General features: G+C 46.4%; 2 protein-coding genes across 9 annotated transcripts; one reads left to right on the forward strand and one right to left on the reverse strand.

Moving 5' to 3' along the window:
* Window positions 1-26,531, reverse strand: MPI (mannose phosphate isomerase). 7 transcript variants are annotated; one of them, XM_081084554.1, is made up of 8 exons: window positions 26,469-26,531; window positions 25,856-25,983; window positions 24,289-24,489; window positions 23,211-23,352; window positions 22,687-22,869; window positions 20,480-20,653; window positions 19,601-19,809; window positions 1-1,343 (listed from the first exon to the last, which is right to left on the reverse strand). In XM_081084554.1, exons 1-8 carry the CDS (start codon window positions 26,482-26,484, stop codon window positions 1,317-1,319), a joined length of 1,080 nt encoding a protein of 359 aa, XP_080940680.1. In that variant the 5' UTR covers window positions 26,485-26,531; the 3' UTR covers window positions 1-1,316. The 7 variants fall into 7 exon arrangements, with proteins under 7 accessions (XP_080940680.1, XP_080940677.1, XP_080940676.1 ...); XM_081084551.1 differs by having other exon boundaries at window positions 19,601-19,938; XM_081084550.1 differs by lacking the exon at window positions 1-1,343 and adding an exon at window positions 18,577-19,295.
* FAM219B (family with sequence similarity 219 member B) lies at window positions 11,179-16,968 on the forward strand. Of its 2 annotated transcripts, XM_081084752.1 has the most exons (6): window positions 11,179-11,394; window positions 11,598-11,682; window positions 12,217-12,294; window positions 12,408-12,618; window positions 12,735-12,783; window positions 14,374-16,968. In XM_081084752.1, the coding sequence occupies exons 1-5, from the start codon at window positions 11,238-11,240 to the stop codon at window positions 12,735-12,737; spliced, it is 534 nt and encodes a 177-aa protein (XP_080940878.1). In that variant the 5' UTR covers window positions 11,179-11,237; the 3' UTR covers window positions 12,738-12,783; window positions 14,374-16,968. The 2 variants fall into 2 exon arrangements, with proteins under 2 accessions (XP_080940878.1, XP_080940879.1); XM_081084753.1 differs by lacking the exon at window positions 12,408-12,618 and having other exon boundaries at window positions 11,203-11,394; window positions 14,374-14,652.
* Window positions 26,532-27,871: the final 1,340 nt, after the last annotated feature.

The following is a 27,871-nucleotide window of genomic DNA, read 5'->3' on the forward strand; positions in this document are numbered from 1 at the left end:
GTGGCCTTCTCGAAATACATTTTTATCTGAGGAAAATACTTACAAGTTTTAGTTTCACTTGAAAATTTTAAGTTTACTTTCAAAAGATTTGATGTATCCAAACATAACATCAATACTTTTGCCAAAACCTTGTAATTTTAAGTTCAGTTCATTCATATGAACAGAGAGATCTGTAAAAAACATCAAATTGCTGACCCACTTATGATCATTGATCTGAGGAAAGTTTACCAGACCCTTCTTCTCAATAAATACTGTAATTTCTTCAAAGCACTCCACAAATCGCTCAAGTACTTTACCTTGACTCAGCCATCTCACATTATTGAACATCAGTAGTCCACTGTAGGTTGAATCAACTTCCTGTAAAAGTGCAGAAAATTCTCGCTTGTGAAGGGGTCGAGAAGCTATAAATTTCACAATTTTTGCTACAACTGACATTAAATCATTCAATTCTGAGAATCCCGATTTGGCACACAACACCTCCTGATGGATAATGCAATGAAAAGGTACAAATGGATGTCTAATAGCTCCCATAAACAATTTCAGGAATCCCACATTTTTTCCCACCATATTTGGTGCCCCATCTGTCGTGACTGACACAATTTTAGAGATATCAATGTTTAGGTCACTGAATGTTTTTATAACAACCTTACATATTGTGTTTCCTGATGTACTTATTGGCACTGATTCTAACTTTATCAACTCTTCTCTCATTGTGAGACCATCAGAATATCTAGCAATAATGGCCAACCGAGCATTTGATGTGACATCAGTAGTTTCATCAAGAGAAATCGAAAAATATTTACAACTATGTAAGTCTTTTTTTAATTGATGTTGTGTTTTTGTTAAGATCCATTATTCTGTCTTTGATAGTATTTCTACTGAGTGGTAACTCAGAAATTCTTTTAATATCACCTTTATTTTTCATATCGTGAAATAGAGCTGGCGCACATCTTAGAAATGTTTCCTTAATAAATTCTCCGTCACTGAGGGCTTTTCCATGCTGAGCTATGGAGTGAGCAATACAGTAACTTGCTGATGTTAAATTTGTAGAGCATCTTACAAATTTAATGATGGAATTTGATTGACTTTTATAGAGGTATAGCTGCCTAGAAATGTATTCCTTCCTTTCATCGATACTTTTTTTTCAAGAGCGGACAATGATTAGTTTCAAAATGTCTCTTTACATTCCACATTCTGCTCACTACCGTTTCATTACACAGTATGCACAATGATCTGTTGTTTCTGTCGACAATCCCGTACATCTCGGTCCATATGTCTTGCTACTTCCACTTCCTTTATCATTAAATCTTGCTTTTTTATTTTTTTGATTCTCCATCACAAGGCTGCAAAAATAAATAAATATAAATCACGGCATTTTTTATAAAAGATTGATAGGTTTCTTACCTATTAACTTTTTGCAGTGTTGTTGCACTGACTCCTGGTGCAAAACAATTCAAAGATAGTATGTATAACCAACAAATATATGGTGCTGTAATCAATTATCCGACACGCAGAATGTCTCCTCAAGCACTGTTGCACTGTATATCTTTTTCTTCTAACCCTCCCACTCCTGTCTCCTAACAAACATGGCGATCAAATGCGTCCGTTTGCCGAATGCACCCGAACGCACGGGAAGCTTACCCGAGGCACATGTTGACAATAACGAGGCCGTTTCCAGAATTGGGCATTTTGTCACTCGAGTAAAAATAAAATGTCATGAGTAAAGATTAATCTCTTTATAGTGCAATTCTTAACCTTTTTATATTAATGTCAATATTGGAACAATGTATCTTGGATGTTTTCACTATGTATCTTTGCTACGCAACACCGATGTACATGTTTACATCTGGTTTTAGAACTGCATTATTGATCATGAGTAACGTGAGTAATAATATTACTCGAATGATGCCCAACTCTGGCCGTTGCGAGAGACAAATATTTAAATTATGCAATTTTTTGTTTCTGTCGATGTGTGTCACCCAAAATGAGTTTGCATGCCATCTCTGACACATGTGTCATAGGTTCGCCATCACTGCCCTAGAGCCAGTACACCCAGTGGACAGCTTCAGGCCATAGCAGATTACAACTCTACACATGCACAAGTGACACACTCAAGGAGCAGACTCAGTTAACACCAAAGCCCCACTGAAGCAAGTCCTGCTCCATAAGGGTGTTTCAGACATAGCAGCTCTTCCACTGTAGCCGCAGCTGGTCTTCACAGCCAATTGGCGTGGAGGTCAATTCCTCCTAGTGACGCCAACAGCAATCAAGACTCAGCTACAAGACTGTGCACACAGCCACACAGGAAACTAGAGTGCCCAGCTCGGGTGACTGGGGAGGCTGAGCCACTGGGCCCTACAGGACACCTACTACATAAGGCCACTCTACCAATTCCAGGAGACATAGCAGCTCTATCTAATACACAGAAACAAACACAGGGAAGCAGCCAAAATGTGGAGACAAAGAAACATGTTACAAATTAAAGAAATAGAAGTAAGCAAACTACTGGATACAGAGTTCAAAACCATGGTTAAAGATTACTCAAGGATTTTCATGAGACTTTCAAGGATCTTAGTGAGAATTTCAAAGACATGAAAAAGGACCAGTCAGAAATTAAGCATACACACCCCTAGCCAGTTTGGCTCAGTGGATTAAATGTCAGCCTGCATACTGAAAAGTCCCGGGTTCGATTCTGGTCAAGGGCATGTACCTCAGTTGCAGGCTCCTCCATGGCTGGGGCCCTGGTTGGGGCTCATGCAGGAGGCAAACAATCTATGTGTTTCTCTCCCATTGATATTTCTCTCTGTCTTTCCCTCTCTCTTCTACTCTCCCTAAAAGTCAATGGGAAAAAATCCTCAGGTGAGGGTTAACTACAAAATAATAATAATAAACAAAATAAAATAATTTTAAAAATAAAGAAATTAAGCATACACAGCCCAGCTGGCAGGACTCAGTGATTGAGCATCGACCTATGAACCAGGAGATCAACCCAGATCACATGCCTGGGTTGCGGGATCAATCCCTAGTGTGGGACATGCAGAAGGCAGCCAATCAATTATTCTGTCTCATCATTGATGTTTCTATCTCTCCCTCTCCTTTCGCCTCTCTGAAATCAGTAAAAATATTTTTTTAAAATAACAAAATTAAGCATACACTAACTGAAATAAAGAATAATTCACAGGGATTCAACAGTACAATAGAGGATTCCAAGAATCAAATGAATGATTTGGAATATAAGGAAGCAAAAAACACCCAATCAGAAGAGCAAAAAGAAAAAAGAGTCCAAAAATATGAAGATAGTGTAAGGAGCCTCTGGGACAATGTCAAGCATACAATATTCGCATTATGAGGGTGCCAGAATGAGAAGAGAGACAGCAAGATATTGAAAACCTATTTGAAGAAATAATGACAGAAAACTTCCCCTACCTGGTAAAAGAAATAGACTTACAAGTCCAGGAAGTACAGACAGTCCCAAACAAGAGGAACCCAAAGAGGCCCACACCAAGACACATCATAATTAAAATACCAAGGGTTAAAGACAAAGAGAGAATCTTAAAAGTAGCAAGAGAAAAGCAGTTAGTTACCTACAAGGGAGTGCTCATACAACTGTCAGCTGATTTATCAACAGAAATTTTGCAGGCCAGAAGGGAATGGCAAGAAATATTCCAAGTGATGAATAGCAAAGACCTACAACCAAGATTATTCTACCCAGCAAAGCTATCATTTAGAATTGAGGGTCAGATAAAGAGTTTCACAAACAAGAAAAAGCTAAAGGATTTCATCACCACCAAACCAGTATTATATGAAATATTGAAGGGTATTCTTTAAGAAGAGGAAGAAGGAGGAGGAAGAAGAAGAGACAAAAAAATACAAACAATAAAAATGGCAACAAATACATGTCTATCAACAATTGAATCTAAAGAACAAAATAAATGAACAAGAAATGTAATGAACAAAATAAAATGATGAATAAAATAGAACCAGAAGCATGGAAGCATGGAGCAGACTGACAAATCTTAGGGGGAAGTGGGGAGAAGGGGTGGGAAGAGATTAACCAAAGATCTTACCTATGGACACAGACAGTTAGGTGGTGAAGACCTGGGGTGGGGCGGGAACCAGGGGAAGGTGACATCTGTAATAATCTCAACAATAAAGATTTTTAAAAATTAAAAAGATAAGAAATAGCCCAGCCAGTGTTGCTCAGTAGTTTTGCATTGACCTATGAACCATGAGGTCCCAATTTGATTCCTGGTCAGAGCACCTTCTGGGCTTTCGGTCTCAATCCCCAGTAGGGGACGTGCAAGAGGCAGCCAATCAATGATTCTCTCTCATCATTGATGTTTCTCTCTCTCTCCCTCTCCCTCTGTGAAATCAATAAAAATAATTTTTTAAAAAAATACAAGAAATATGTGTTGGCAAGAATATGGAGAAAAAGGAACTCTCGTGAACTGTTGGTGGGAATGTACTTTGGTGTAGCCACTATAGAAAACAGTATAGAACTACTGTATGACCCAGCAATTCCACTTCTGGGTATTTATCCAAAGACAAGGAAATACTGACTCAAAAAGATATCCATCGCTATGTTTACTGCAGCATTGTTTACAATATAGAAACAACCTAAACGTTGATTTATGGATAAATGGGGGGAAATTTGTATACATAATATACAACTCAGTCAATAAAATAACATGAATTATTCTTATTTAGCCATAAAAAAGAATTAAGTTTTCCAATCTGTAACAACATGGATGAAACCTGAGGCATTATACAAAGTGAAATAAGTCATATAAAGAAAGACAAATATCATATGATCTCACTTATATATGTAATGTAAAACACAAAATAAATTCATAGATGCAAAGAACAGATTGGTGGTTGCGGGAAGGAGGAATGGATGAAGGGAATCAAAAGATACAAAAAAATTTTAAATATATTTTTATTGATTTCAGAGAGAAATGGAGAGGGAGAGAGACAGAAACATGAATAATGAGAGAGAATCATCACTGCACACTACCCACTGGGGATCAAGCCTGCAACCTGGGCATGTGCCCTGATCGGGATTTGAACTCTGTTCTCCGGGTTCATAGGTTGACGCTCAACCACTGAGCCATGCTGGCCAGACAAAGATATAAAATTTCAGATATAAAATAATTACCATGGGATGTAAATGTACAACATTATGACTATAGTTAATAATACTATACTTCATATTTGAAAGTTACTAAGAGAGTAGATCTTAAAAGTCGTTATCTGCCCTGGCCGGTTTGGCTCAGTGGATAGAGCGTCAGCCTGCGGACTCAAGGGTCCCAGGTTCGATTCTGGTCAGGGGCATGTACCTTGGTTGCAGGCACATCCCCAGTGGGGGGGAGGGGGTGTGCAGGAGGCAGCTGATAGGTGTTTCTCTCTCATCGATGTTCTAACTCTCTATCCCTCTCCCATCCTCTCTGTAAACAATAAAATATATTAACAAAAAAAGTCATTATCATGAGAAAAAAAAGAAAAAGAATTTTATAACTATGTATGATTATGGATGTTAACTAGACTTACTGTGGTGATCATTTTACAATGTATACAAATACTGAGTCATTCTGTTGTACATCTGAAACTAATATAATGTTATATTATGCTATCCTATATAATAAAAGCCCAGTGACTGAACTTGGAATGACCAGAAAAACCAGTCGACCAGTTGCTATGATGCTCACTGACCACTAGGGGGCAGACGCTTAACACAGGAGCTGCCCCCTGGTGGTCAGTACGCTCCAACAGTGGGAGTGCCACTTGGCTGACGGCGATAAGCAGCTGCTACCGCAGCTGGAGCAGCCACTCAGAGTGTGGATCCACAGCCACTCAGCTGATCGGGATGAGTGGCACTCCCACAGCAGGCTGATCCCCACAGGCCATGCCCCCCACCAGTGCACAAATCCCATGCACCGGGCCTCTAGTACCTCAATAAAAAATATTTCACCACTATTCCCCATCACTTCTTTTGCTTAATCACAGGTTCTTACCAGTGGACAGCAGAACAAGAATTCTTAACTGATAATGAAGATTCATCTGTCCCAGAACTAGAGAAAGGTTAGGGAATGGATGGGATGCCCATGATCTGAAGCCAAAGGTAAAGGATGTGACTGCCCAATGGGAACAGAAGGGCCTGGAAGCCAGGGTGGGAATTTCCCTCCACTCCATCCTACCCTACCTCCAACAACAAAGAATAAAAGAAGACTGGGAATCAAAAAGTAGGAGGCGCCTTCTCTGTCCTGCTCATCATTAGATCTGTAGGGTCTCACATAGCACCTGCCCCACCTCAGATGAATAAAACTTTGCTGAATGGAGGAGCTAAGGCTCTCCAACCCAGCAGGGGTGCCAGCACAGTCATTCTGGGTTAAGGTCTGGGTAGATGAGGTGAGGAAGAGGGGCTTTTTCCCATGTACTGTGGCAGTTCTTGTCCTGAAGACTTATCCCCTTGAGCCTAGGCTTTATTCTTTGTTGTTTGTTTTGGGGAGTTGGGAGTAATTTATTTTTTCTTCAATTCCTAGTGAACATCATATCTTAAACAGAAAAGAGAGCTGTCCAGCCAAGTGAGAGAATAAATATGAAGTACTTAGAATACCATGTAAGCTGTGTAAAGTTAAATTTCTTGGTGCCAGTCCAAGCACTTGACAATTTAACCTCGTAATAGATTAGACAGTTATATAATCATCCCCATTTCTCAGCTAAAGGAACGGAGACATAAGGAGGTTAAATAATTTGATAGTAAGTGATAGAGCAAATAATCTGGAGTCAGGGTCCATGTTCAATCACATAGCAATGAACTGAGCACTAATGATGGGAGATTGAGGAGGGGCATGAATGAGGGCACTCACTCTTTTTTGCTAAAAGTTCCTGAAGATTTTCTAACATCAAATAGGTTTTGATCACATTTTCTTTGGCCTTTGGTGAGGTCCCCATCAGTTTAACAGGCAGCATAGCTACGAGAAAAGCCATTTCTTTGGAGTCTACAGGGAGCTTGATTCAAATTCCAGATTTACCACTTAACTAGTGAAATTGACCAAATCTAAGTCTTATTGCATAACAGGAGTAACAACCAGCTTCATTGGGAGGTCAGAAAAGTTAAATATTAAGTTGCCCAGCCTGTGACCTATGAACTAGGAGGTCACAGTTCAATTCCTGGTCAGAGCATATGCTCGGGTTGCAGGCTCCATCTCCAGTACGGGGTGTGTTTCTCTCTCCCTCTCCCTTCCTCTCTGAAGTCAATAAAAATATTTTTAAAAATTAAGTTAAACCATAAATTATTCTGAGGAGAACCAAGATGGCGGCATAGGTTAACGCCGGAGTTTGCTGCTTTGAACAACTACTTCAAAAGTGAAACCAAAAAACGGAAGGGACATCACCCAGAACCACAGGAACGCTGGCTGAGTGGAAGTCCTACAACTAGGAGGAAAGAGAAACGCATACGGACACTCAGAGGAGGCGCAGTGCTGAAGTCAAATTCTGAGGTGAGGAGTGCGTGGAGCGGGCTGGCGGTGGAGGGCGCGGTTGGCGTTTTCAATCGGGAGGGAGTCGCAGACTCTGAGCTCCAGATACAGGCGAGTCTTTAGGGACCCAGACTCAAACGGGAGAAGCGGGACTGTCTGGCTTCGGTCAGAGCGAGTGCAGCTTTCTCTCCGAGGTTTGCAGCGGGTGCTGGGACTCAGAGAGGCAGAGCCCCTGGGGACAGGACTGAGAGCCGCCATAACTGCTCTCTCCGGCCCACCCTATTGATCCTGTGTGACCCGCCCCGCCCAAGCCCTGCACAGAGGCATTTGCCGGATAGCCTCAGGCAAAGGCCAGATTAGCACCTCCCTAGAGGACAGAAGTTCTCTCACTGCAGACACAGCTGATTCTCATAGCCACTTGGCCTGGAGGTCAAACCCTCCCTGGTATTAGCTACAACAATCAAATTTTAACTATAAGACTGCGCACAAAGATCACTAGGGGGTGCACCAAGGAAGCATAACAAAATGCGGAGACAAAGAAACAGGACAAAATTGTCAATGGAAGATATAGAGTTCAGAACCACACTTTTAAGGTCTCTCAAGAACTGTTTAGAAGCCGCCGATAAACTTAATGAGATCTACAAGAAAACTAATGAGACCCTCGATGTTATGTTGGGGAACCACCTAGAAATTAAGCATACACGGACTGAAATAATGAATATTATACAGACTCCCGACAGCAGACCAGAGGAGCGCAAGAATCAAGTCAATGATTTGAAATGCGAGGAAGCAAAAAACACCCAACCGGAGGGGTGGAATGAAAAAAGAATCCAAAAATGCGAGGATAGTGTAAGGAGCCTCTGGGACAGCTTCAAGCGTACCAACATCCGAATTATAGGGGTGCCAGAAGATGAGAGAGAGCAAGATATTGAAAACCTATTTGAAGAAATAATGACAGAAAACTTCCCCCACCTGGTGAAAGAAATGGACTTACAGGTCCAAGAAGCGTGGAGAACCCCAAACAAAAGGAATCCAAAGAGGACCACACCAAGACACATCATAATTAAAATGCCAAGAGCAAAAGACAAAGAGAGAATCTTAAAAACAGCAAGAGAAAGAAACTCAGTTACCTACAAGGGAATACCCATACGACTGTCAGCTGATTTCTCAACAGAAACTTTGCAGGCCAGAAGGGAGTGGCAAGAAATATTCAAAGTGAGAATACCAAGAACCTACAACCAAGATTACTTTATCCAGCAAAGCTATCATTCAGAATTGAAGGTCAGATAAAGTGCTTCACAGATAAGGAAAAGCTAAAGGAGTTCATCACCACCAAACCAGGATTATATGAAATGCTGAAAGGTATCCTTTAAGAAGAGGAAGAGGAAGAAAAAGGTAAAGATACAAATTATGAACAACAAATATGCATCTATCAACAAGTGAATCTAAGAATCAAGTGAATAAATAATCTGATGAACAGAATGAACTGGTGATTATAATAGAATCAGGGACATAGAAAGGGAGTGGACTGACTATTCTTGGGGGGGAAAGGGGTGTGGGGGATGCGGGAAGAGATTGGACAAAAATCGTGCACCTATGGATGAGGACAGTGGGTGGGGAGTGAGGGGGGAGGGTGGGGTGGGAACTGGGAGGAGGGGAGTTATGGGGGGAAAAAAGAGGAACAAATGTAATAATCTGAACAATAAAGATTTAATTAAAAGAAAAAAAAATTAAGTTAAACCATATGAAATTGCTGTTTCTGGAAGTCAAAACAGAGGTGGAATCTAACAAAATAGTTAACATTCCTTTATGCCTCTAATTTTTAAAAAAGTCCCCAACTCTAAATTCTTTTCTCCTATGCTGCCTAAGGTATAGTCTAGCTCAGTGATGGCGAACCTTTTGAGCTCGGCATGTCAGCATTTTGAAAAACCCTAACCTAACTCTGGTGCCGTGTCACATATAGAAATTTTTTTATATTTGCAACCATAGTAAAACAAAGATTTATATTTTTATATTTATTTTATATATTTAAATGCCATTTAACAAAGAAAAATCAACCAAAAAAATGAGTTCGCGTGTCATAGGTTCGCCATCACTGGTCTAGCTCAACTGTTTGTATCACCCTTAGGGCTCAGAAGTTGCATTTGACTCCGAACAGCCTCAGGAGACTCATTAGTTCCTACAAGGATCTGGGACTTCTTTTCAACTAGCTACAAGCACATCACTTGGGGGCCAGAGAAGTCAAGAGCCATTGTGGCACAATAGTAAGAAGCTAGGAAAATTTCTGGGCAAGTAGAAGGGGAAACTGAGAAAATTCAACAAGGCCAAACAAGTTTGTGCAGCTTGCAGCCAGCTTGTAGCAAGACCTTACCTTCCCCAAGGACACTTGAGAGCAAATGGTTAATACCTCTCCTCCCAAACCAAAGAATACAGGAAAGGCGGGGGGGGGGGGGGGGGGGGGGTATCTCACCCATTGAACAAAGAAGTCAGCAGTCTTGGGACTTGCCAAGATAAAATAACCAGATGTTCTCATAAGTTCTGGGAAAAGCCACAACAGAGTAAAAGGGGGACCTTAAAATTTAGTCTGTTGCCCAAAATATCCAGGCAGGAACCTATAGAAGGGTAAAAACTGCTTGAACCCCATGGGGCAGTGTGCTCAGTTTAGCTGGGTGACTGCTTGAGCTATATGCCAAGTTTATCCTATATAATAAAAGGCTAATATGCAAGTTGTCCCCTCTGCAGTTCAACCGACCTGGAGTTCGACAGCTTGCTATGATGTGCGCTGATCACCAGGGGGTGATGCCCCACGAAAGAAGGCCCCAGCCAGCAGCCAGGAGGAAGAAGGCTCCCATCCGCCCTGATCTCTGGCCAGGCCTAGGGACCCTACCTGTGCACAATTTTCATGCACCAGGCCTCTAGTCTTTAATAGAGTTGCTTCCCTTGCTTCCTTAATATATGTGCTTACTTTGCTTCAACACTGATGTCTGTCTCTCCTTTGAAATCTTTCTTACAGCCCAGAATGGGATAGCTTTCTCCCTCCCACTCAGACGGCTGACCCTTAACACCATGGCAGTTCCATGCCTTACCTACCACACACAGACTCGGTGCACACTTTCACCCTTCTGTTTACAGCCTATTTTACCCTTGTTTGTCGCTGCTGTAGGGTTAATGAGGTTGGTTCCATTTTCAAATGTAGAAACTGAGGCCTAAAGAGGGTCTGGCCTCGTCCAAGGTCTCAGACAACCCCTGGTGTTGGAAGTAACGTGATTTTGGCATTAAATCAGCCCAGGCACTGCCTCTAGTTATGACCTCCGCAAGGTCCTTGAATCTCTCTCCGAACTGTTTCCTTTTATGGAGAAAAGCGCTAATACCTTTCTCATACAGTTCTTTTCCATTCAACCCAGGCTCTCTCCGCCGGTCCTTGAGGGGTCCGGCGGTGGCAATATGATCCGCGACACATGCGGAGACCACGTGCGCGCAGGGGCACACCCCTAACTCTCCATAAACATCAACATTTGATTTTTACTAGAGACAGAACTAGCCACGACAATCCCAAATTCAGACCTACGACAAGTACCGAAATGCGTCGGAAAGGAGCGACTGAAATTACCTCGCCCGGGAAGAGCGGACGGCTGGCCACGCCCTCAGTGGGCGGGGCCGGAAGCTCTGCGGCTACAATCCGCGCCTGCTCGCCGCCATCTTGTTCAAAGGGAGCACCTCCCTTCGTTCCTTAGGCTTTAGGCGGGACTTGGCGAGGCCATGGCGACTGAGGAGCGCAGCGGGGCACGGCCTGCGGGGCCGGCCTCCGGGAGAAGTGGCTGCGGAGTCCCCCGACGCGGGGAGCAGACCCCGGCGGCTGTGGAGAAGCGTGGGCCGTACAGGATGACGCGCGCGCCTTCCATTCAGGCCAAGCTGCGTGAGTGCGGCCCGAGGGGGTCTGCCTGGGCGGGCTGCCGCGTCCCCGCTGGCGGGCCCCGGAGCCCCGCTGGGGCGACCCCCGAGAGGCACCTGCAGCCCGCTCCCGTCCCCATACTCTGTTCGACAAGAGCAGCTTCCTGGCGCCTGGGAGAAACGGCCGAGCGGGGAAGACCCCGCTAACCCGGACCCTTTGACTTCCAGAGAAGCCCCGGGACCTGGCCAAGGCCGCCCTGCGGAGAAAAGGCGTGCTGGGGGCCGCGCGCCGCCCCGACTCTTCAGGGAAAAGGTGTCCGCAGGCGCCGCCCCTCCTGCCAGCGGTTTTCTGACGAGGCTGGGCGACCCTGGACTCCCGTTTAAGGCCCCGCTAGGGATTCCGCTGACGCCAGCCTGTCAGGTTCACTATTGTAAAACAGGAAGGAAAACGACCTTTATCTCTTCTGTTTCTTTAAGAATGTGATGGTGTCAGGGCAAGGGCTTTGGAATCAGAGTTTTGTCAGGGCATAGACTCACTCGCTGTCTTAAGTTAGGGAGGAGCACGGTGGCTGGGTCCCCGGGAGTGAAGATGGACCGCCCCGGGGAGGGGCCCGCGCCGCCCTGAGCGATGCCAGTGTGGCTGTCCTGGGTAGCAGTGGGGGCGCGGGTGGCAGTGCCTGTTCTGAGGGCTGTGTAGCCAGATACATAGCCGGCGGCGGTGGCCGTGTGACAGGTAGGGGGCAAGTCAGGAGTAGAGCCGTTCTTTTTCCGAAGGGAAGGATTCTGGCTTTCCCTGTAGATGCTGGTGCTTCATCTATGCTTGATCTCTTCTCCCATCTTCCCTCAGGTCAGTGAAGTTTAACAAGGGCTATACTGCTCTTAGTCAGAGTCCAGATGAAAACCTGGTGTCCCTCAACTCTGACAGGTGAGTGCTCTCCTTGGCAATGCCCCTTGGGGAGTGACTTGGGTAAAACTGCAGATCGCTTGGTGCCTTCGCTAGTCCCCTGTCTCTTCCAAAACCCTTCATGCATGTTCCAGGGCTGTCTTCTTTGGAGCACTATTCCATCCCAAGATGGCTTGCTTAGAGGACTCAGAGGATTCATGCTGCTCTTGGATTTGGAGCACCAGCCTTGTCTGGAGAAACCATCCTTCCCTATTGTGTCTTGCACTGTTAGTGACCTTGTCCCTGCCGGAGCCATTGAAGGAACCATTTGTACACTCACAGCAAATTCTGGGCTTGAATCCTATGGTGTGTGGTCTTTACCTCACGAGTACTGCAGACCCTCTTGCATGCTCTACACCTTGTCATTTGCAGCTGTGCTCCACAGGCCTTCCCCTGAATTAACTGTCTTCCTCTTCTCCTAGTGATGGGGAGCTGGAATCCAGATACTCCTCCGGGTATTCCTCTGCAGAGGCAAGTGCAGAGTGCCTTCTTGCATGGGGCCAGGCGTCAGGCAGTGTTATCACCACTGCCAAGTGCTTGTCTAGTGCCTGCTGTATGCACAGCACTATGCCAGACTTCCAGTTGGTTCTCCAATCTACTCTGTCCTCTTCCCACAGCAGAGGTAGAGGTGTCTGAGGAGGGCTGTTGAAAATTCAGGAGACCATAGACTCTTGGGGCTGGAAATGGCCTCACAAATCTAATCCAGGCCATCACTGACAAAAGGAATCCTCCAGATAAATCCCAGCCAAGTGTTTACCAGCCTCTGCTTGGTTGCTTCTTGTAATCAGGTACTCACTACCTCCAAGAAACCTTGCTGCCCGTCCTCCCTCCAGCACAGTGGTTCTCAACCTTGGCTGCACATTAGAATCACCTGGGAATCTTTTTAAAATCCTGATTCCCGGGCCTCATCCTCCAGGATTCCCAGGTGATTCTAATGTGCAGCCAAGGTTGAGAACCACTGCTCTAGCACATATGCACGATTCCTTCTTCATGCAGCTCTTAGAGCTAAGTCTTCCTTATTAATTTGAAATGTCTCCTGCAGCTGGACTCAATGGTCCTAAGCCTGCCCTCAGTGTCACACAGTAATTCTAGTCTCCTTTTTATGATAGTCTTTTATCTGACATCAGCATTCCTGTCCCTCCCCTGGCCATCCTCCACCAAGCTTGCTTGCTTCCAGGCCATACAACTGTTCCATCTATGGGAACTCAGACTGAGATACTCGGGCTGGTCTTTTGGATGCGTTTCCAGAGTGATTGTCCCAGACAGAAACAAGGGATGTAAAGTTCTGGCCTGTGCTTTGAACAGAAGTGAGTGCTGGGGACATGACTATATACCACTGGTATTCTTATACTCTTGGAAACCTTTGACTACCCCCAAGTTTCTGCCAAAGAGAATAGAGGCAGTTTTTAAATTGCTGCCTCCTTGTATATCTGGGTGCCTAAGATTGTTAAAACTAAGAAAATTAGCCAAGAGCCAGAGAAAGTCCTACACTGTTCCCAGTCTGACTTTCCTTCTGTTCAGAGCAACTGGTAAAACCAGACTGACAGGTTCCACTTTGCAAGAGACAAGCTCTGCAGGCATCGAAGGACTGTATGTCTAATGGTAGTGCTGACAAAGTGGCTCTCTACCCTGTTGTATAACTTATTCCTTTACTATTTTACCCCACCATTCTGGTGTCATTGTCCCATATTTTTCAGCCTTCATAGGGACCAGTCTGGGTTCCCAGTGGAAAGAGTCAGAGCATTGATTTTCAAACATATTCTAGAATCTAGTATTTACATCAGATTCCTCCATATTCTTTAGTGAGAGCAGCTCCCCTGGGGGTTTGTGACAGTGCAGTCTGGACAGTACTGGCTCAAGCTCCTGGGAGCCCCTCACTGCTGGCTGAGGCACAGGTAGAAAAAGCTGACATTTCCACCTGCAGTCCAGGAATGTATGGGGTTGACCTGAGGGTGGAGAATGGACAGGAAGCTCTGTAAAGGGAATGTGAGTCTGCATTTTGGGCAGCAGTTATTTCTACTTTGCAGGCTGGCTTATAATTTTCTCTCCTGCTCTTAGCAGGTGAACCAGGATGTGAGCCGCCAGCTGCTCCAGGATGGGTATCACCTGGATGAGATTCCAGATGATGAGGACTTGGACCTCATTCCCCCCAAGCCTATGGCTTCAACGTGCTCCTGCTGCTGGTGCTGTCTTGGGGACTCTTTCTCTTGTACCATCCAATAGACATAAGCCCCTAAAATGGGCCCTGCTTGCCATGCCTGCAGATCTCTTTTGGCTCTTCCTAGGTCACAGACTGCATTCCCAGAATCACTTGAGATACTGGCCTTCTGGGAAGTCAGTGACCTGTAGTTACCCCTTACCTGGTGCTTCTCCGGCAGGAGGCCCCCATCTGGGTGATAGGGTAATATATGGAATTCTGCAGTTTTCCTCTGCTGTTGGAGCAGAGTTTGAAACCATTTAATAAGGGGGGGAATAGAGGAATTCTGTTTCTTAGGGTGAGTGATAATGCTGGCTAAGAAAAACACTTGAAAACATCTTGACTGGTATTTGTTGTCATGCTCTTTGGATGGAAAAAGAGCTTTTGTGCCCAGATTGTGCTGGATGGTGTTGTGTGGAGGCAGAAAATTTGTGGCTTGCAGCTGGGAATGTGAAAAAGAATTTATGTGGGACCAGTTCAAGAAATTTCTTATGCTCTCCTTTCTAGCTCCAAGACGGGTTTGCCCTTCAAGGAAGGATAAAGCTTTGGCCCTCTTCTGGTTGTGCCTGTCTGACTGTTGCAAGGAGGATAGCAGCTTGCTTGATGACACAGCAGGTTCCAGAATCCCTGGGCCCAGAGCATCCCCAAATGATCTGTATGAGTAGGTTTATTTTGTCGTTCCTTGGTTGCCATTCTCCACCTTGGTCTTAGCTAGTTTCTCCATCCAGTCTTGGAGCTAAATGTTGGCCCAGAAGCCTGCAGATTTTGGTTACCAGGAGAGGGAGCTGCAGGGAGCATTCAAATGTCTTTCTATTTAATAGCCTTGTAAACTTGAGAAGTAGCAATGGGTGAGAAGTATACTGGCTGAGCTGTGTGTGGGCTCTGACATAGAGGCAGACAGGATGGGGATTAGGGACCTGTGCCAGCTCCCAAGGCCTCTGCCTGAGGCAGAGGGCCTCCCTTCAACCCAATGTGGACCATTCCATTGTGTCCAGCTGTTCAGATTCTTCTGACCACAGCATGGGCCTCACAGTGGATACTCAGGATTGGACTTTGTACAGTAAACCTCTGTGTGCAACACAGCCTCTCAGCCCCCCATTGTGAACACAGCAGACACATAATCCCCTCCATGATCCCTACTAGACAACATACCTTGCTAAACCACACGTCTCCCTAGAATTTAGCTTTAGTATGTTTTGCCTTACCTGGAAACGTGGTGAGGACTGAATGGGTGTGGGCAGGGTTCCTAGCCCAAGGGGCATGATAGCCAGGATTGGATTGTGGGCCCCACAGGGAAAGTGCCTGGTCTCTTGACTTACTTGATGCCCTACAACTACTAGGGGTATATGAGGGATGGCATGGACTCTTTTTTTGCTCTACTACTACATGAGGTGATTGAAAGACTGAGAATGTCAGATTAAAAGGCCATATTTGTCAGAGGACTAGCCTCATGAGGGTAATCCTATTAGCTTGATTGGCATCTATATTGGTGCTTTTCTCAAATCTCAGAAAGCTGAGAGGAATACAGTATCCAGGGGGCCGTGGCTAACTTATTCTATGATCTCACAGTGCACACAGCAAGAGAGAGGGGACAGGGACCAGAGCCACTTCTGGGATAAGGGATAAGGGAGGCACATGGTCATTCTTTTCTGGAATGGGGCTCTACAACTCTACATAGGTGCCCACTTTCTGAGCACTTTGAAAATGCTTGCAGGGAGTGAGGACATCTCCATTCTGACGCCCTTGCCCACCCACAGATATATCCAGGCCTTTCTGGCTTCTGCAGAGGTGACAAAATGTACACAAAGGGTGTCAGATGTAGGACAGTGTAAAGGAAGACAGTGGTAACAGGAAACCCAGTGGGGGCCAGAAAGTGGGTGGCAGCTAAATGTGGGACAATTTTCTGTGGGGGAGGTGGTTAGGACAGTGGAAACTGCTGGTGTGGCTATAGGAACCCAAGACCAAGGCCCTCTGGATCATTGTTGCTGTTAACACTAGTATATTTGGCTGCAGCTGTTCCTGAAGAGGATGTTCCAGAGCTGGTTGACCCTAAGTGGGAGGCACTACCTTTGTGGGGAAAGTTGCAGGAACCTGAAATAGGGGACAGTGTGTAGTGAGGCAAGATAGGTATGGTCATTTGTTTGGGGCCAGAAGCTAACGTATCACCAAAAGGCACCAAGATGCCCAGAACCAAGAACTGCCTTATTGAGAGTGCTGGGTATTCTGTAGGTGACAGTACCCTGGGGACAGGGGTGTATTCAGGCTTTACCTGACTGATGGGAGTGGTGCTCTATGGTGTTTACAGAGTACTCTACAGAACTCTTGGCTTAGATTTCCACAGCTCTGTAAGTTTATAATAAATAGCCATGCTAGTTGAGCTCTCTGTTGCAATAGGATTTTTAAGAAAGGTCCAGGCCATAGTCATTGCTACTTCTAAATTCTGAAATAAAGAAATATCCAAATAGCCTGGCCAGTGTTGCTCAGTGGTTGAGTGTCAACCTGTGAACCAGGAGGTCGTGGTTTGATTCCCAGTCAGGGCACATGCCTGGGTTTCGCGCTCAATCCCCAGTGTGGGGCATGCAGGAGGCAGCTGATCAGTAGTTCTCTCATCATTGATGTTTCTATCTCTCTCCCTCTCCCATCCTCTCTGAATCAATAAGAATATAGAAAAGAAATAGCGTAATAGCCCCAACTGTGACCATTCCTCCTAGGAGCTCCTCTCTGCTCTTCCCAGTAGGCTTTATTTTCAGACCCGCTTCACTGGAGACCATGGATGGAATTAGCCTTTGCACATCACTTCTCTTTAGAATAAGCTCCCTTTAACAGACACTTTCTTCCCAGGTTTTTTGTTTGTTTTTTAAGCCAAGGACATTTGGGGGCCAAGAAAACCCAGAACAGATTGACCAGAACTTTTTTTGAAAGTAGTTTCCTAGAATTCACTTGAACAGGGAGTCTGGTGTGGGCAGTAGCCCAGAAAGATCCTTTGGTGAGAGTCCCAACCCTTATCCCACAGGAAGGAACCAATAGCCTGGGTTTCTGCTTAGTCTGGAGTGATAAGCTCTAAGACTGTTGGTCAGAATCTTCAGTGGTAAAACACAACTGTGCAGCCTCCTGCAGAAGTGTGTCCCCCTGAGATGGTAGGCACAGGGAAAATTATATGCCCTCCAAGGTACTTTCTGCCAGTTTAGAAAAAGTACCTAGATTGCTCTTCACAAGACGAATTGTATTATCTTGTCCCTGTCCCTGAGTGTGCTCCGGAGAAGTGGCTAACAAACTTTCTCTGTGAAGGGCCAGTCAGTACTTTGCAGGCTATACAGTCTGACATATCTACTCAACTTTGTAACCTGAGAGCAGGCAAAGAGGTATGTAAATGAGCAGGTGTGGCCAAACCTAGCCTGCTGGTTTTAGCAAGCTAATCTCAGCCCAAAGGCCAGATCACATCCTTAAACAGTGGTTCTCAACCTTCCTAATGCCGCAACCCTTTAATATAGTTCCTCATGTTGTAATGACCCCCAATCATAAAATTATTTTTGTTGCTACTTCATAACTGTAATTTTGCCACTGTTATGAATCATAATGTAAATATCTGATATGCTATATGTGTTTTCCGATGGTCGCGACCCACAGGTTGAGAACCACTGCTTAAGAATCTTGCTCTCTTTTTTTTAAATTTTTTTTTGTTTTTATTTTTTTTTTAAATATATTTTATTGATTTTTTACAGAGAGGAAGGTAGAGGGATAGAGAGTTAGAAACATCGATGAGAGAGAAACATCGACCAGCTGCCTTCTGCATATCCCCTACTGGGGATGTGCCCGCAACCAAGGTACATGCCCTTGACCGGAATCGAACCCGGGACCTTTCAGTTCGCAGGCCGACGCTCTATCCACTGAGCCAAACCGGTTAGGGCAAGAATCTTGCTCTTTTATACCCACTTTCCACTCTCTGCAGGGGTGAAGGGCCAAGGCCTGCCTGTAGGCTCTGCATCTAAGGCTGAAGCTGGCCACACCTTCCTATAAAAGTGCTCTAGAGTCCAGCCTACCCACTTCAGAGACTGAAATACCAAAGATTCAGTGCCTTAATACAAGTGATCTTTAATTACTTTGACAAAGCAAGAGAGTGACGAGGAGCAATACTGGTCCACAGGCCTAACCTTTCACTCCTCTGCCACTGAAGAAATGGGCACTCCCAGGGCCAGAACCCTGTTCTTAGAAATTAGTTACTACCCTTTTGCTATAACTGATGCTGAGCTAACCATAGATTTCACCAACCTGTCTAATACTGTAGGTGAAATAGTTCCTCTATCCTGCATTGAGTCCGTCTCAGGTGTGGTGAGAATACAAGTGGAGTATTGGCCCTTACTCCTCACACGAGCCCCTCCTCCCAGGAAGATGGTTCAGCCTAGGGTTGCTTAGGAGTCACTACCTTTTGAGTTCACTGCTCTATACCAGCTCTTCTAGGAAGTACTAAAGAGTCCAGAGCAGGGAAGGAGTTTGGGCTGGACCTGAGGAGTTAAGACTGGCCAGGATTTAAGATGACTGGGCAGGAGAGCCAGGATGGCTATGCCCTCTACAACAGACAGCAAGCACGAAATATCAGCAGGTCCTCAGGCACAGTGAGCTTCAGTGAGACACTCTCATTGGCCCCAATGAAGAGCACCCCACCACGTTTCAGGGGGATTTCTGCCTGGGCTGTGGGAGTGCTGGCTGTCACTGTACCCTGCACCATTAAGAGGATGCTGGCAGAGTCCAATGCTGAGACTTTATACTCAGTGTCTGAACCAGGGACCTGGGTGGGAAGAAACAAAAGAATGATGTAGCTCAGACTCTGCTCCTACAGTTCATAGGCACAGGACAACCTCAAGGACCGCCTTCTCTCCCACTGCTCAGGCTCTTGTCAGCATGGAGGCCTACATCTGGACCCTGGTACAGAGAGGAGTGGGCAGGCCCTGGACCATCTCTCACCAAATGAACTTAACAAGAAAAGGAAACCCAGCCCCAAGTATAGCCCACAATGTGTATCTTGCCAGGTTTATCATGCCCCCCCCCCCAACACACACACAAAAAGGACACCCACCATGGCCCCCTACTCACCTCCATCTTCATAACAGCGAAGTCTGGTACAGGGGGTGCATAGAGAGAAAGGTAGGGGTCTTCCTGACTCCATTTTGGAGGAAAGAGCCTGTCCTTGCTGGGGCTGGGGGTATAGCTGAGCATTTCACACAGAGTTGGCACATCGATGAACTTTGATGTCAGGCCAGCACGTACTGTGTTGTCTGAACACGCCATGCACTCCACACAGTCTGAGGACAGAGAATTGTCATGCTGAGCTGATGAAGGATGCCTTGGTGTTTGGCTCTCCAAGGCTGGTCCTTCAAACTTGAGCACTACAAATCCACAGCAGCTAGGTAAAAACGTGTGAATTGCATTCTCTGAGAATAAAAATGTTGGACACCAAAAACAGGTGACAGTTCACTCAGTTGTTAGGGGTAGTCATGTTCACCTTTGGGGAGCCCCAAACCTCCTCATCCTCAGACCCTTAATTCTCCCAGAAATTCCTGTCCAAGAATGGATATAGGGCCAACAATCAAAATGGAGCACCCTTCCCTGGCAACATGTATTTTAATGTAAAATCCTTGGGTTAATAGGACAAAAATGAAGGCAGTGTGATGCAGGGGAGAGAACAACAGACTTGATCCAATATAGCCTAGGTTCAAATTGTGCTCCCCACACATTGACAGGGTTTAACATGAGTATCATGACTTCAAGGAGTTGGTGTATTGATTCAAGCAGTGTCTGACATCGTCTTAGTATTCATCATCCCTGCTGACTCAGGAACTCTGGAACCCTGGGAAGTCAGAGCTGGATGGGACCTTAAAGGTCTCCTCAACCACCCTCTCTGTCATTTGTCTGGATGGGGAAACTGGGCCCAAGGGAAATGGCAGTGGGGCTCACTGCTAAAATGTGGCTCACCTCCTTTCAGGTAGGCATGGGGCACATTGGCCTCAAGAAACATGGCTTCCCCTGGCTTCAGGGTAAGCAGGTTCAGGAAGTAGATGGCAAAGCATCCAATATCACCTGGATACTGCTGGTGCAGCTGCAGTAGGAGCTCCCCACAGATGTCTTCCACATTGTTTCCGGCAGCCACTGAGAATCACAGAGCACCCCAAGAGCATTTAGGGACACTCAGTGGTATTCACAGCCCCACCTTAGAGAGTCAAGTGCCTGCCCACAAGAATTTAAACCAGCCATATGCTCAACCTCTTGGAGACCAGCCTTCCTTGATACTCCAGCTTGCACAGATGGCAATTTTTCTGTATGCCTAGCACTACACTAGGCATTAAAAGAGCTAGAGTGTGGCCTGGCCAGTGTGTTCAATTGGTTGAACCTCATCCCATGCCTATTTGATTCCCAGTCAGGGCACATGCACGGGTTGGGGGCTTGATCCCCAGGAGGGGGCTTGCAGGAGGCAGCCAATGGATGTTTCTCATCACATTTCCCTCCCTCCTTCTCTAAAAAGTCAATAAAAACATTGTGTGTGTGTGTGTGTGTGTGTGTTTTAAAGCTAGTGTTTGTTTCTCACCCTCAGCACTATTGACAGTTTGGGCCAGATGATTGTTATGGGGGCTGTTCTGTGCACTGTAGGATGTTTAGCAGCATCCCTAAGTTCTACCCACAAGATACCACTAGCACCTCAACCCAGGTTTTTGTGTGTGTGTGTGTGTGTTTTTTTAATCAGAGAGGGAGAGAGAGATAGAAACATCAAGAATCATTGATCTGCTGCCTCCTGCATGCCCCCACTGGGGATCGAGCCTGCAACCTGGGCATGTGCCCTAGACCGGAATCGAACCTGGGACCTTTCAGTCCGCAGGCCGATGCTCTATCCACTGAGCCAAACTGGCTAGGGCTCAACCCAAGTTTTGACAAGGAAAAATATCTCCAGGTAATTGCCAATGTCCCCTAGTTGAGAACCACTGTTCTAGGAGCTCAAAATCTAATTAAGAGCTAACACAAGAATTCAGCCTTTCCCTTTTTTAGCACTGAAAGTACTGCATCTCAGAAAATTACTCAGTCCCAGGTTGGTCACCACAGATAGCATGAGACAGAATGCACTAAGGGTCAAAATGTGAGTTCAGCTTGGGCTAGAGTGGTGAGGGAAGGTTTTTAGAAATGGGCAGGGAGTGGGGGATAGCAGCTGAGTTGTCTTAAAGGTACTGGAGGGGAGGGGGTATTTGTAAGTAAAAAGCAGGGTGTGTCAGTGTCACATGAAGAAACCAGCTGGTCTACATTGGAGGGCTCTGAGTTCATACAGCTGAATGCCTACTCTGGGCTAAGCACTTAGGACACAGAAAGGTCAAGGAGACAGGTCTATGGCCTGTGTGTGCACATGATATAGACTCACAGGTGTCAAGGGCTATACCTGACATATGAGCAGGGTGCTGTGGGATTTCCAGGTAGAAGGAATCACTTCTGCTATGAGTGCAAAAATCCCTAAAGGGACAGGCATGCAAGCAGAGAAAACACCAAAAAAAAAACAAAACAATTGGTAGACTTGGGTAAAACAGTTACTTGTGACTCAAGTAGCAGAGGAAATGTGTAGAGACAGAATCAGGAGAGTTCTGGGGTTACCTGGAGAAGGAGCTGGGGCCTCATGTGTGTCATATTAGCTCATAGGTGAAAGTCCATTCTGCCTTGCTTTTCACTATTGACTCTCTAACCCAAAGATGACCACACCCACCACAGTCATTTCCTGAACTCTCCTTAATTAGCACAAGGTTGGGCACAGGGCAGGTATTTAAGATATACGAATTGAGAGCTCTGAGCATCAGGCTTATGGAGAGAGAAAATTCTCTTCCTTCTTCCTGCTATCTAGCTCCAAAGTGCAAATCCATCCATAGGAGGCAGCTGTATGGCTGGGGAAATCTCAGAATGCCTGGGTGAAAAACATCCTAATTGTCTTCCAGGCCAATCAGTCTCCAGCCATCTAGAGAAGATGGCCAGTTAGGGCCCTGCTCCACAAAGGTTAAGAAAGAAATGCCAAGTCACCAACAGGCCACCTAAGTCGGGCCTGTTTTAGTGTTCCACTTGAGCAAAGGGATTGAGAACCCTGTCCCCACAGCCCAGTGTCTGTGCCGGGGACCTAGGACAGGATGCTGGCCCCAGCCCATGGTGACACCCACCTTGCTGGGAGATCCGCTTCACCAGCAGGTTGAGCTGCTCCACCACCAGCTGCTTCTTGCTCTCCATCAGGTGGGAGAAACTGCTCTGCAGAGCAGAGGCCATGGCTTGGGAGTCCTGGCTTAGGCTCTGCTTCAGCTGGGTTGTTGCATTATCTCCAACTAGGAACTGGAACTCAGGCACTTCTGCAGGAAGGCCAGGCCAGGGCCCATATCAGGAATGGCAAGATAGAACCCAAAAGTGGGAAGTTGCAGGGGGCCTATCCATCCCATCCCTAACCAAGAAGTCAGGCGGTGCTAAGCAAACTGCAGTGAAAACCGACTGCTCACCACCAGCCCTCAGCAACCACACCTAAGCCTGGTCTCATGGGATTATCCCAGTGGCTTCAAGAATTCATGAGGCTAATCAGCCTTTCAGTTCCTGTGACATTCAACCTCTGTTCTTGGCCACTGTTCTAGCTCAGCCCTGGGTTGCCCATGTATTCTAGCCCCAATATGCATGCTGTCAGCATTTTGCTAAACCTTACTTGTCAGAAAGGTCACAATTTCCTCAACTGGCCGGAAGCCACATAAGCCCTGAAAGGAGGTGAGGGCAATGGCCATTTCTGGCTTATGGTTGGAATCAGGGTAGTGCTGTGGAGCCTGGAGGTGCAGCTTCTCTGCCAATTCCTGTGGGATGGCCAGGGGAAGAGGAGGAAGGTCAAGGTGCAGCCATCACCTAGCAGGATACCAGTCCCACCCAGGCCTTGCTCCCTACCCTCCCAGGCCCCAGAAAGCAGTAGCTTCCTACTTCTAGCAACAAGCCCAGTCAAGGCATAATGCAGAAATTCCAGGTTCAGCCAACCCAGGGCAGAGACATGGGCCAAGTCTGGGGGCAGTCTTTAAGAGGCCTGGACTGCGAATCAGGAAACCCAAACACCAAGCCACACTCTGACACAAGCTGTGTGACTTTGGGTAAATCCCTCACTTCTCTGGGTCTTACTTTGCTCATCTAGAAATGAGGAGTTTGGATAGGCAAATGCTTATGATGTTACTCATGGGATTGTTGCAGAAAGACTCCCGGGGGTGGAGCTGAGGCAACAGCTAGGGTACCTGCCCTGCCCTAAAAGGTGAATTCTCTAAAAGAACCAAATAGGAAAATGTCAGATATGAATAGTCCTGGGCTGGGTTAAGTGAGAGAAACTCCCCTGGCACAGGCTGGTCAGCTGTTCACTTAGACTTAGCTGCCAGCATGTGTCACCATCATCTGGTCTTGCCGAGTTGTCAGGCCTGGATTTAGCTTTGAGCTGAAGCCTAGCATAGGTAGGGTAAAAGTAGCAGTAAAAGTTGTCAAAAGGGCCAGACTGGTGTGCTCAGTGGTTGAGCATCGACATATGAACCAGGAGGTCATGGTTCCATTCCTGGTCAGGGCACATGCCCATATTGCGAGCTCAATTCCCAGTGTGGGGTGTACAGGAGGCAGCCGATCAATGATTCTGTCTCATTATTAATGTTTCTATCTCTCCTTCTCTGAAATCAATAAAAAATATATTTTAAAAAAATTGTTAGAGGGCCTTAAAAGTAAGCTCTTCTCTACCTTGATTGTACCCCATTCTGATCCTATACCTTGTTAGGGTGTGCCTGGATGGAGAGGGCTGTTTCAACCGAGAGCACTTTGAAGAGGAAGGGCAGCTTGCCATTAAAGGTGTCCTTGACCTTTGAGCCTAAGCAGTCCTGGTTCTCAGCGATCCACTGGCCTAAGGTCCTCTGAGAGATTCGACTGTCAAGAATCTTGGCATCTCCCCGGGGATGGGTCCCCATCCACAGCTGGAAAAACAGGAAATTTGGGAGGAAAGAGAAAAACATACACCACCAGTTTGCCTGCCCCAATGCCTGAGTTACCCTTTGTTCCCCATAGGGCAGTTAAATCCCAAGACAGGCCTCCCAGCACTGGGTATAAATCCTCATGCAATCATGGACCTAAAATGAGGCAGCAGACCCCAGAATACCAGGAGCAGGAGACCCAGTCTCTAGTCCAGGTTCTGCCTCTAACCAGCTGTGTAGGCTTAGACTAGTTATTTCCTGTCTCTGAGTCTCAGTTTTCTCATCTGTCCAACAAGGAGAATAACACCTACACTGTCAAAGTCACTAGAAATCTCTGAAGCTCAAATAGCTCCAGGAGGTGTTAGCATTCATTTATGCCAGTCTCCGATTTAGAGGCTAAAGCCTCCCTATGCTTTTGGCTTTTTCTCTACTAAATGGGCAGAAATATAATTTAAGCCTATAATTTTAGGTTTAAAAATGTAAAAGCTAGTGCCCTGGCCAGGTAGCTCAGTTAGTTAGAGCATCATCCCAATTCTCCAAGGTTGTGGGTTTGATCCCCAGTCAAGGCACATACAAGAAGTAACCAATGCCTGGCCAGCATGGCTCATTGATTGAGCGTCGACCTATGAACCAGGAGTTCACAGTTCCATTCCCAGCTGGCCTATGCCCAGGATGCAGGCTCCATCCCTAGTATGGGGTATACAGTAGGCAGCTGTTGAGCCATTCTCTCTCATCATTGATGTCTCTGTCTCTCTCCCTCTCCTTTCCTCTCTGAAATTAAAACTAAAAATAAAATACACAAATAAAAAATAGAAGCAACCAATTAATGCATAAACAAGTGGAACAAATCAATGTCTCTCTAATCAATAAATACTTTTGTTTTGTTAATCCTCACCCGAGGATATTTTCCCCCATTCATTTTTTAGAGAGAGTGGAAGGGAGGGAGAGAGGAAGGGAGACAGACAGACATCAGTGTGAGAAACACATGGATTGGTTGCCCTCTGCAAGCAGAGGATTGAACCTGCAACCCAGGTACCCACCCTTGACAGGAACTAGAACCCACGACCTTTCTACCCTTCAGTGCCGGCGGAGATCAAGACTAACCACTTAGAAACACTGGCCAGGGCAGTAAGTAATTTTTTTAAATAAATAAAAATGTAAAAGTCAAAGTAAAAATTTTAATTGTCAAAGAAGACTGAATAAAATTCAGTAAGTGCTAAGAGTTCTTTGAGGAAGGACACTGGAAACCCCGGCCTATTATGAGAAAACCTTTCTTCTTTGGGTGCAGCTTCCCCCTCCCAGGTGATCCACGTGCCTTGCCTCAGGTCCTGTGGAGCGGAGGAGTCTAAGTGGGCTGCCGGGCTCTCACCTCTGCGTATGGCTTGTCCTCTGAGATCCGGGCCAGTGGGTCACTGCTGGCCAGTAGCCGAGCCACTTCACTGTGTGAACCCATCTTCCCCCAGGCATACTGCTGCACCACACAGGAAAGTGGGAACACTGGGGGCACAGACAGGGGGTCAGCTTCCACTCCACCCCTGAGGCCGACTCTACTGTCCCGGGGAAACTTGACATCAGCTGCGGGTTTTGTCTGAGGGGCAAAGTCACATAAGGGGTTTGTAGGCTGTAGGCTGAGACCCTGCTCCTCTGCAGGCCCCAATGTTCCTATTTATAAAACGGGCAATGAGGCTCTTCTGCTGACGTGGGGCAGATGGCTGCACCGAGATGACGGGGAGGGAGAGGAAGGAACCTTTTCCACTGCACGCGGTCTCAAAGCGACCCTCGTGCGGCCTTTTCCCTAACGACCTTCCTCGAGGGTAGCAGTAACGACTCAGTCCCCATCGCAGGTACCCCTCCCCTTCCTGACGCCCATCCATCTTTCCGCAAAGTCCCGAGGGTGGGTTCGACCTGCCATATCAAGTCAGGAAGGGTCCCCAGGACGCGATCCACACCCTCGCTCGCCTGCACCCCGACGCAAAGCCCACCTCGCTGAGAGGCCATCCTGGCAGCACCGGACCTGACTTCTCGCACGTATGCCCTTCCCGGCAGCAACCGCGCGGCCCCTCTGTGCCCAGAGCTTCATGGGAAACGTAGTTCCTCGAGAGGGAGAGCCTGGGATGCGCGGGAGCCCCCTGCGGCCATTCCTGCAATCGCTCTCCCACTCTCAAGTAACCAGAAGCCTCCACCAGTTCACAGGCTTCCAGTCTGCAATCCTTAGATCTAAGCGTTCATTCGTCCTCCACTGGACACATTTTTTGAGAACCTGCTAAATGCCAGGACTGTTCAAAGGGCTGGAGATACATCGGAGGACAAGATACTGATCCCTTTGTCTCTGTAGAGTTTACATTCTTGTGAAGGGAAAATAGTCAAACAAGAATAATAAATAAATCGTATAGTATGTTGAAAAATAAGTGCTACAAAAAGGGGTGGGTAGCAGTTTGCAGAATTTATTTATTTTTAAATATATTTTTATTGATTTCAGAGAGGAAAGGAGAGGGAGAGAGAGATAGAAACATCAATGATGAGAGAGAATCACTGATAGGCAGCCTCCTGCACGCCTCCCACTGGGGATCAAGCCCGCAACCCCGGGCATCTACCCTTGACTGGGATCCCGGGACCCTTTGGTCCGCAGGCCGACGCTCTATCCACTGAACCAAACTAGCCAGGGCTGCAGAATTTAAAATGTTGTCTAAGTAAGCCACATTGAGAAGCTGACATCTAAGCACAAACTTGGAGGTGAGGACAAGAGAGGGTTCTGGGCAAAAGAAACAGCTAGAGGGAAGGCCCTAAGGTGGGAATGTGGAATGTGCCTGCCGTGTTCTGGAGTAAATAGCAAAGAGGCCAGTGTGGGGAGAGCTGGTGAGCAGGACAGGGGTGGTCAGAGGGGAAAGGCAGTGAGCAGAACTTTGGAGGTCATTGTGAAGACCAGGTTTTACTCTGAGCATCACAATCATTAGCAGGTTTGAACAAAGAATTGCTGTGATCTAAGCAGGGACTCACTGATGCTTGATCATGATGGCAAATATCACATGCAAGGCCCTTAACCTGTCTGAGCTTCTCTTTCTTAATCTGTAAAATGGGATAATGCTGGACTGACAAGCTTGTTGGAGGGTCAGATGGGATGATGTGGGATTCAGGAAGGCAGTCAGTTCTGGGGGCTCCTCTCATCCTCCCTGCCCTAAGTTCTACAGCACTCAGAACCCCAGCCTCTCCTCCAGGCTGAACTGCTCACAAGTCACAACACACAGAAGTCAAGGAGAGTCACCAGGAGCCCTGTATGGCAAAGGCTAGCCTGGGCCTTGGATGTGGAATAATATTACTATATATATCCTGTGGAGAAAGGCTCTGACATCTGGACCTCCACAGTCAACAGCCCAGGAGGTAGGCA

Source organism: Myotis nattereri (genome assembly GCF_964212035.1).
Source record: "Myotis nattereri genome assembly, chromosome: 1".
In the NCBI taxonomy this organism is placed as follows: domain Eukaryota; kingdom Metazoa; phylum Chordata; class Mammalia; order Chiroptera; family Vespertilionidae; genus Myotis; species Myotis nattereri.